General features: G+C 40.1%; 1 protein-coding gene across 1 annotated transcript; it reads left to right on the top strand.

Annotated features, from left to right (window-relative positions):
* Positions 1-790: 790 nt before the first annotated feature.
* Positions 791-6,272, top strand: dmrt99B (doublesex-Mab related 99B). The gene is made up of 4 exons (XM_064679736.1): positions 791-984; positions 1,048-1,149; positions 1,230-1,635; positions 5,046-6,272. The coding sequence occupies exons 1-4, from the start codon at positions 838-840 to the stop codon at positions 5,894-5,896; spliced, it is 1,506 nt and encodes a 501-aa protein (XP_064535806.1). The 5' UTR covers positions 791-837; the 3' UTR covers positions 5,897-6,272.
* The last annotated feature ends 4,498 nt before the right edge of the window (positions 6,273-10,770 follow it).

Genomic DNA, 10,770 nt, shown 5'->3' with positions numbered 1-10,770 from the left:
CTCACACACACACACACACACACACACAGAGGCACACTCTCGCACAACAACAACAACTAAAAAGCAATTGTGAAACAAAAGCAACAAAGAAAATGAAAGAAACCTCAAACAACCACCAGACGTGGCAGCAGCTGCTTTGCCACCACCGCCAACATAAAATAAAAGAAAAAAAAATACACAGCCGCGAACCAACCAGACCCGCTCCACGCTGCACGTTGCACGTAGCATGTAGTACGTTGCCCATACGCCGCGTCCGCCGGGTCCGCCGCAGTCGCCGTCGCCGTCGCTGCCCGCCTCGAGTGCACAAATTTGTATACAGTACCAAATTAGAATTTGAAACTTTTCTCTTAATTGCTGCCGCAACGACGCAGAGGCCAGCGCCAACGCCGACGCAGGCAGCGCAGGCACACAAAAGTGGTGGCAACACGCTCTCAATGCGATTTGCAACCCTCTGGCTGTGTGTTTGCGCGCGTGTGTGCGCGTGTGTGTGTGAGCGGCTTTTGTATTGGTAAATGTTGCCGCTTGCCGCCATTTGCTTGGGCCGCTGCCGCTGGCAACGTTGGCTGCGCCGCTCGCTGCTCGCCTCGAATTAAAACCCAAAGTTGAATCAGTTGCAATCGAATGCTCCGCCTGACATGGTCGTTAAAGCGCGCGTCAAAAGGAACTTAACGTGAACGTCAAACTGTGACAAGACATGAAATGCGCGTATTGAAAAACAAAGCAAATTGTTTATAACGAAAAATTCCAAATAACAAAAATATATAAACCAAATAAACATAGGTGCTGTGCGTGTGTGTGTGTGCTTAAGATTTTAGTGTACTACGGCGTGTTTGCGGCATGAGTTTACCGTCGGGCGTGGATATGCAGAATCTAATGTCACAGCATCCGGTGCTGGGCGCCCTGCCGCCCGCCTTTTTTCTGCGCGCCGCCTCGGAGCGTTATCAGCGGACACCAAAATGTGCGCGGTGTCGCAATCATGGCGTGGTCCGTATGCCTAATCCTGGCCAGCTTTTCCGTCACATACTCACCTTCTGCTCCCATTTGCAGGTCAGCGCCCTGAAGGGTCACAAGCGCTATTGTCGCTGGCGGGATTGCGTCTGTGCGAAATGCACGCTGATTGCGGAGAGGCAGCGCGTGATGGCCGCACAGGTGGGTTGAGCGCTGGACTCGTGTGACCGCAAAGTCATCTAATGTGTCAGTTTTCCGTCCATTCTCTGCCATCATTTCAGGTCGCGCTGCGACGCCAGCAGGCGCAGGAGGAAAACGAGGCGCGTGAACTGGGACTGCTGTACACCAGCTCGGTGCCCGGTTCGGGCCAGCAGAACGGCGGCGATAGCGTCACGCCCAACTCACACAGTCCCACACATGTGGGTGGTGCTGGTGCGGCACCAGCACAAAACGGCGTATTCCACGGCGGCATACCCTCGCCGCCCAGCGATGGCTACGAGGCGAGCCCCACGCCCAGCCATCAGCACCAGCACCAGCCGCCGCAACAGCAGCAGCAGCAACAGCAGCAGCGGCAGTCGCAGACGCAGCATTACAATGGCAATGAATCCGACACGGATGGACGCACACGTTCCGAGCACCTGAGCGTCGGTTTCTCACCCACACGCACCGAGCTGGACGAGAGTCCGGGTAAGTCCTTGCGAAAATATGAAATTATTATATTTACGCGCTGCTGCCCGCCATCGCAAACAACGTCGGGCCACTTCAGAGTGCAGTCCATGTGTGACATTCACCCCAGAGCACCTTCTCCAACATCCCCCCGCCTGCCACTTCCCACACCATTTGGCCACATCCTCGAAAGCGCTTCAAAGTCTGAAGAAAACGCCCGCGAAATTTTCTGTTTTTCAATTGTCAAAAGCGCAGCGGCGCATAAAGTGCCACACTCCCAGCTACATGTGTGTGTGTGTGTGCGTGTGTGCTTGATTCTAGGTGTTGTTAAGCCAAGGGCTTCCCAGCCAAGGCGTTGCCCCGCACTCGATTAAACCGCGCAGAAACATAAACTTCTCACACCCAGTCGAAGTTATTTTTAAAGTTCCAGCAAATGGGCGCCACAATTGCAACAATTTATGCGAAGCCCTTAAAACGACGCCAGTTTCCAGTTATTACAACTTTCCCAGCACTCAAAGATCAACCCCCCAAAGAGTTAAACACACATTTTTATATGAGAGTGTTAAGGGTATTATCAATAGAATTTTCAGAAAAGGAGCGATTAAGCTTTTCTATACAAGCTATAAACATTCATATTTATTTTATGACGAATATTTTTCTATACATGGATCTTTTATTTTAAAAATTTCCCGTATACATTCATCTTTTGTATCAAATCTTTCCTCTTTAATTGGTGAAATATCCCTATAAATAACTTTTTGTTTTCAAATTCTTCCCTATACATTCATCTTATGTTACATACATCTTTCACGTCGAATATTTCCCTATGCTTATTTTATTTTAAATATTTCCCTATACCAACATCTTTCTTTCAAATATTTCCGCATACATTCATCTTTCGTTTCGATATATTTCCTTGTATATACATCTATCTTATCAAATACACCTCCTTCTTTTTAAATATTTTCTCATACATCAATATTTCGTTGCAAATATTTTTCTTATTATACATTTTTCGTATCAAATGCTGCCCTATGTACACAGCTTTCGTATCGAATATAATCCCATACATATAAATTTCGTTTCAAATATTTCCTTATATTTATTCTATCCTCTCAAATAGTTCCATATTGATACCTCTTTCTTGTCAAATATTTCCCTATAATTATTTATTTCTTCTAAAATATTGTGCTATAGGCACATACAAATTTCATTTATTAAATATTTTCCTATAAATACATCTTTCATTTTGGCTAGTTTCCAAGTGAGTTTTATCTAGGTAAAAAGTATGCATTTACGTATTTTTCTATTTATTGCAAAGAACAAGAAATAAAAGATAGTTCTTCTTGCGTGCGATGTAGGTATTTCAATACTTAGTCGCATAAGCAATCGATAGTTCTTATACAATATATTGACATATAATGATATCTTATATGATATAGTAGATATATAGATATATATATGATATATAGACCGATCTGGCCGATGCTTACATAAAAGCCTATAGACAGACGGAATGATAGATGGTTATGCCATATCGTGTTGAACTAAACTTGCATATATGTTTTGAGTTACATATTAAAACATTACACATTTGGTGGCAAACATATACTTCTTTTATTAGAGTTTTATCGAGTTTTATATACCTTGTTAGGATTATTATAAGTTTTACTAAACAGAAAAGGGAAATTTTGATTACCTTTATTCATACTATCCACACTACCTGATATATCTATATAGGTGTGTTTATAACTTCTGCTTTTAAAAGTTTGGGAAATTAAACACCACCTCTTAAAATAAACTTTGTTTTCCACATATTAACTAGAAACTTTTTAATCTGCCGTCACTTTATTTCCATTTTATTTTACTTCACGAAGAAAATTATTTGAAAGAACATGCATATTTTTACCCGAATTCGTTGGAAATGGGTAAAAAGTGCATAATGATTGTGTGGAAATGTATGCAACAGGCAGAAGGAAGCATGTGCATCCCGATAGAGTATAAAAATTCTTGACTAAGATGACAATCTGGGTAGACTTGAGTGTCCGTCTATCTGTTTGTGTGAACAAGTCGAAGAAGCTATCAAGAAGCTATCAGAGCTAGAGATTTGCAATGTGACATATATGTATAATCTCCAATACCTTCCGCTGAATGACATTCCTAATTTTTTCTCAATATCCTACATTTTTCATAATATTGATTACTATCGGATTTGGAAAAAAAATGTCGTGTATGACTTGAAGGTTAGAAAAGCAAGATATAGCAAACTTGGCATGTAGTTTCTCTTATAGCACACAGATTAAGAATACATCTTTTGAGTACCCCCCACATTCCTACTGGAATAAGAAATAACGTGTTTTTAAAAGGAATATCCGAATGCGCCTTGGTATTTACACGCTTTTAGATGCCACTAGCTTGTCTTCCGTTCAATATTATTATTTCGACTCAATACACAAACATATTCCTTCCATTTGTTATCTTCCAACCCTCTCTTGACTCTTCCTTTATCATCAACCCAACTCTGTAAGCCTTTCAGCACATTTCCAACTGATTGATTGGTAAATAGATATAATAACTATGCTCCATAAGCCTATAAAACAATTAAAGGCAACATTATCCGACACAATGGATACATTAGCAACCACTTTTTAACAGCAGTCCTGAGAGCTGCCTGAAATGGGGGCACGTCAACAGTTACAAAGTCCTTGGAATAGATACTTGGGAGCACTCAATGGGCCAATTTGAAAATGGGCTTACATTGTCAGGTTGTAAGACAATGCCAAGCTGAGGGCGTAATGCGAGATTCGCAGTAGTCCCTTTTCTGCTGACATGTTTGTCCTTTTTTTATTGTATCGGGGAAAGAAAAACACGCAAGGATTCTCACGCGAATCAATCGAACCTGTCCATTTAAGTGCTGCGCTGTTTATTTGCACTGAAATTCAAGACGATTTCACGCATGAATTTACGGAAAGAAAAATTCCGAATCAACAGCACCAGGTGCCCAGAGGAATGTTTTTTTCTCGATATCCCGAGAGCTGGTGGGTTTACGAGTCGACAGAGGGGGGCACAACTTAATTAAATTTTCACTGCGGCTTCGTCAACAGCAAAATCAAATAGACAAAAAAATATCGTATAACTTGTTTCCATTTGTGTACAGGTTGTGCAGGAGTATTGCCATGTCAACGAACCCTCCCTACCATTAACAAAAATAAAAAAATAAAATCCCAAACTTCACTTGTGTTTGCGATTCCCGTGATTACATTTTTCTATTTTGTTGTTGTTGTTGTCTCTTCTCTGTTGTCCTCGACGCTGCATTCGATACTTTTATTTGTTTTTTGCCTTTTGGAGTGGAAAACCGCACAGTTTCCCTAGCACTCTACCTGACTCTGAACTCCGAACTCAACTGTGGCTCTCTTTTCTCCCTTTTGCAGTTTCCAAGCGCGGCCTGGCGCATTCAAATGAAACCGATCAGGACACGGGCTCCGAGTCCGGCTCACCCAGCAGTCCCAGCAGGCCCAAGGTGGCCGGTCTATTTAATCTGACCTCCAGTCTGTCGCCCGCTCGCACCGGCCCGCCCAGCTCGCCGGAGTCCGATCTGGATGTGGACTCGGCGCCCGATGAGGCCACACCAGAGAATCTCAGCCTGAAGAAGGAGGACAGCAACTCGCCCCCGAACACACCCGCCGAGAATCTGCACCTATTACGCTCCTTTGGCAATGGACATGCCCAGGGCTTTATGCCCTACCATCACACGCAGTTCCTGGCCGCTGCGGGCCTGCCCACGCATCATCCGGCAGCGCAGACGTCCATGCAGCAGCAGCAGCAGCAGCACTTGGGCCAGCATCCACATCAGCAGCAACAGCAGCAGCGCTCCCCGATTGATGTCCTGATGCGCGTGTTTCCCAATCGCCGCCGCAGCGATGTGGAGCATCTGATGCAGCGCTTTCGTGGTGATGTGCTCCAGGCCATGGAGTGCATGTTGGCTGGCGAGGACTTGACGCAGACGCCGCCGCCACCGCAGGTGCCCCCGTCGCCGCCGTTTCCCATGAAGTCCGCCTTCTCGCCGCTGGTGCCGCCCGCGGTCTTTGGTTCGCCCACCCATCCGCATCGCTATCATCCGTTCATGCAGGCGCATGCCAAACGCTTCCTGTCCGCCCCCTATGCCGGCACCGGCTATCTGCCGGGCGTTTTGAGCAGCGCGGACATTGAGCAGTCGGAATCGAATGGTGCCAGCGGCATGGCCCTCGATCGGAGCAGTAATGCGGGCGACTCCCAGGATTGAGGCAGCAGCAACAGCAACGCCGCCGATGCGAGCGGTGTTTGCGTCTTTCGGCCCTTTGAGCCATAGCTCCAACTCGTCCTGCCGCCAACCAGTTGAATCTTGTTTTAGGGAAATCGAACCGAATCGTAGCCTAGCAACTGCTATTTTCTTTAGATCGTAAGCATCGTAATGTAGCACTGGCTATGCATGTATTCCTAGATACCCTACCCCATATACATATGTATACCCCACTTATATTCTGTATCTGCGGCATGTTTATCACTCGGAAGTATTGTACCATACGTTAAGAGCTCGTAAGATACGTTTAGATCAAATTAACATTATTGAGATTATTGTGTAAAGAATCATATAACTATTGAGATACCTATATGTATATGTACCATATATATAAAAATATATAACGTACCATGTATTAGTTAATAAATTACAAACACTGTGTTAAAGTATTTAATAAATTAAAAAGAAAAAAAAAAACAAATTCCAGTAAATCGAAGAGCAAGAGTTTCTTTTGAAGATATGTGGAAAATTTTAAAGCTAGTTTTTCATTGGCCTATCTAATGTGTAGTAAAATTATTGATTCATTGATTGTTGATTAACGAACAGTCCAAGTCGTAGAAGCTAGAATACAGTATTTTTTGACTTATCCGCATAAAACGGCGTTTCGGTAAATTCCACACGCAACTGTGGAAAATTCCATCGAAATTCCAGCATGCATTCCATGGCCTGGAGTACATCGATTGGTGAGTGCTGCTGCCGTTCCTGATGGACGACTGCGGTGCCTGAGGATGCGTGGGTTAAGGCATTAAGCCCTGTGCATGGCCATTGCCAACGGAGCGCAACAGATGCAGATTCTCGGCGCGTGTGCTGTCCTCCTCTGTCCAAATGCACAAACGAGCTGCATGGCCGCGTACACTAGCAACATTGTTACTAGAGCTGCTTGCTCGTTGCCGTGGCAGTGCCCGTATTAAAAGGAGCTGGGCCTTTTCTTTTTGTGGCATTGACAAATGTGCTGCTGCCCGGGTGAGCGGCATCTGTGGGGCAGTCATACAGGTGGGTCGGCTGCCTACGTTGCAGGGCGACCTGCAAATCAATGACTGAGCTATGAGGAAGCCGCCGAGCATTTCGGGCGTGACCCACGTGAGACTCAACAGACTAAACTTCGTCAGCAACAGCAGCTCGCTTTGTGATCTCTTAAAGCGCTGATCTACACGCTGAGAAGAGGGCTGTTCATTATTATCACTATATAGTTACAAGTTTGCAGGAATGATTAATACTTACATTAATTAGGTTTCATGAACCACGAAGCTTTTTAAAATCGGTAGTAAATTTTGCAAGAGATGAGTCTCTACAAAAAATATGGTTTTGAAAAATTAACAAAATTATGTATTACCAAGAGGTTATTCTTATATCACATGGGTTCCCAATTTGGGAGTTACCTAGTGTTGTTAATATTATATTTTGCTAAGAATACTAGTAATAAACAAATAAGAAACTACTCCTACGGGAGACATAAAATATATTAAAGCCAGGATGAAATTATGCAGACATGTTAGGAGAATAGTGAAGCTCATATATACTGAGTTAGGTCGAGACATCTTAAAAAAGAAAACAACAGTTTTCCACAGAAAAATAGATTGAAAGACCGATGCTTTTTAGATCTTTATATGGTATAGTGGTACGATCTTATAGAGATGTTTCTCAGTTGTATATTTCTTCAACTAATAAATGCCAAATTGTGTCAATTGTAAATTGTATTGTAACATAAGAAATTCGTAGATAGAAAAACTTACAGCGATCATATTATTATTATACAGTATATTATAATAATATCATGTTATATTATAAAATAATTGTATTTATATTATGCAGTAGTTCGATGCAAATAGGACTATAGGGAGTTTCTCTATGTTTCTCTTACAAAAAAACGATTTAAGAACTTAACTTTATACCGATCATAAAGAGAACCTAAAATTTGAAAAAAAAATATATGTATATATAAAAATGGTTCTTGTTGAAACATAATTTTGAACATGTGATTTCTAGGCAGGAGATATGATATAAAAGGAATATATTTATGAACCTATCCAATGTTTCTATGGGAACTATAAATATAATGTAATAATTAGAAGTTGATATTTTTCTCATAATAGCTATTAATGAAAAAAGAAAAAAAATGAATAAAAATAAATATTGGACCAATCATTTCTATTTATTAGCTGAATCAAGCAAATGTGTTATATCCAGGAAAAGGATGAATGGAATCTATCGTAAAGGTAGTTTTAAAATTGAAAGACAAAACATTCAGAATATATATGCTTTATTGGTACGGATATAAATGCATTTTTATTTTGAGAAAATTCATTATAGTATATTTTGATACCCTTATAATAAGGTTGCCTTCATTATAAAAGCCATCAAGTCTTTAATCCAAAGATCAGAAATTTTAAAATGTCATGAGTAATTAAATGGATAATTATTTTAGGATTAACAAGTGAATCTTTTCTTCATAGCATCATTTCGAATCGTGGGAAATTCGATCAAAATTGCAAACAAATGAATGTCCGAATATATTTCCAATTGAACGCCAGCCAGGACAATTATGGGATTATAATGATGCGATGTGATGATATGCGGGGCGTTAAACCATATCGAATTTATCTATTTGCCACTATTAACAAAAACTAACGGCACACGACAGACGATGAAAACTGCAAATGGAAATGGAAATGGAAATTTGATGGAAAAGTGTGTGAAAAAGGATTTCACACACACGCACACAAACAAATTTATAATAAAACTAATGCAAACAATGGGGGATTAGAGTGCAGGAGGGTCCGAGTGCTCTGTAAATGACCAGCATGTGATGAGAAGGCCGGACTCCCGGAGTCTGTTAAGCATTTGAGTTATTTTACAATGGGCCAAAGGACTCGAACAGGACAATAATATCGGTTACACGCATGCCATAGTGCAAATTACAAAACTATTTTGCGGACATGGGGCAAACTGAATGGCAAATGGATAACAAAATTAAATTATTGGATATCAATTTTATCCCAATAGGTTGGCATTGTGCGGCAACTCGAAAAGTCAACAACAACAGCAGCAGCAGCAGCACACAACACGGCTGTGAGTGCATGTGTGTGTGTGTGTGAGTGTGAGTGTGAGTGTGTGTACACACACAATACGCTTGCTGTATGGACACCATTGTCAGTGGCTAACAATGACGGGGTGGTCTCTAATGCTAACCCACAGCACCACAGCAGCCAACTGAGTGGACAATAGGCAGGCTGGCAGGCAGGCCAGTTGTCCTGCTGGCTGCTGTGCTGCTGTGCCCGGCCAGCGTTTGGTCCAGTCCGTCTGCTTGTCCAGCCGCTTGCCGCTTGTTATTGTCAATGGACGAGAGCTGTCGATAATATCTTAGAGTAGCGTTCCATGTTGGCCAAACAATGCGCACGCCCTGCATCCAAGTCAGTCGAGACGCCGCGTAACATGGTTGTTCATGTGTGTGTGTGTGTGTGTGTGTGTCTGCTCTAGTTGTGGTTGTGCTTGCCACCACACAAAATGCATACAATGTCAGGCAAGGAGCTGCATGGATAATGGACAATGAATTAATAGCAGGCGATTACGCCAAACTGAAGCCAAACAAACAAACGACCCAACAAATAGATATTTAGATACGATAGATAGATAGCTACACAGTAAAAAAAATGTACATATATATAATTTGCTTATCATTGAAAATTCCTTTTTGAATGAATTCCAATTTCTTGTTAATATTATTTAAATAATATAAAATAAATTAATGAATAAATAGGGAACGCAAAATTATAAAAAAAATTCACACGAGGAATGCAAAATAAAAAATTAATAAAATATAAAAATAATATAATGAATCCAGATGTAAGTCAAGAGAGAAATAAAAAAATTCCATAAGGAGTGAATAAATAAATTAAAATAATATTATGATAATAAAATAATTCCGTAAGGAGTGGAACATAAAAATAAAACATAATTAAAATAATTCGATTAGTAATGCAAAGCAAAATAATAATAACAAAAACAAAATTCTAAAAACAATGAAATTACAATTATATACTAATTCCATAAAGAATACAAAATAAAAACTTAAAATAATATTATCAATATAATATAAAACTTATATAATATTATAATATTATATTAAAATTATTAAAAATAAAATAATTTCACGAGGAGTAAAAAAAAAACGAAAATAATAAAATAAAATTAAAATATTATAAAATTGTCATAAGGAACGCAAATATTAAATTAGAATAATATAACAATAATTAAATAATTGCCTAATAAAAATAAAAATAAAATATAAAATTAATAATAAAAATAATTCCAAATGAAACGCAAAATTAAAATCAAATAATACCATGCGAAATGCAAAGTGAAAAAATCCATCAGGAATTCAATATTAAAAGACCAGACGTTTCGTATACGAAATTCCAATTTATTAAGTAGAAAGAACCTCATGTTAAGATAAGCCCATTGCCCGAAAAAATCAACCAAACAAAACCCTGAACCTGATTAATGTTTTTTTCAAAAACCTGTTGTATAATCATTTGGCTCAAAATTGCAATGCTCTCCAATATATATATAATTTAAGAAGTTAAATGGAACAAGAGAGAGTTTCCCTGTTCCATCCCAAAATCATTCTTATTGAAATCTAATTATCAATGCATAATATAAAAGATGTCTTTGCTCGTGAACCGTAGACTTTCTTTTACTTGAATGCAACCTACTTTAAAAATTTAAAAAAAAAACTTTCACACCTAAATTAGTTTGTGCTAACATGTTTTCCAAATGAAATCAACTTTGGAATTGTTCTTTAATTCGATTTAAATGTA

This window comes from Drosophila montana, unplaced genomic scaffold, assembly GCF_035044405.1.
Source record: "Drosophila montana isolate Dmon_TW-CO22-7 unplaced genomic scaffold, ASM3504440v1 contig_1264_1, whole genome shotgun sequence".
Taxonomy (NCBI): Eukaryota; Metazoa; Arthropoda; class Insecta; order Diptera; family Drosophilidae; genus Drosophila; species Drosophila montana.
This window is presented reverse-complemented; position numbering and strand designations above follow the sequence as displayed.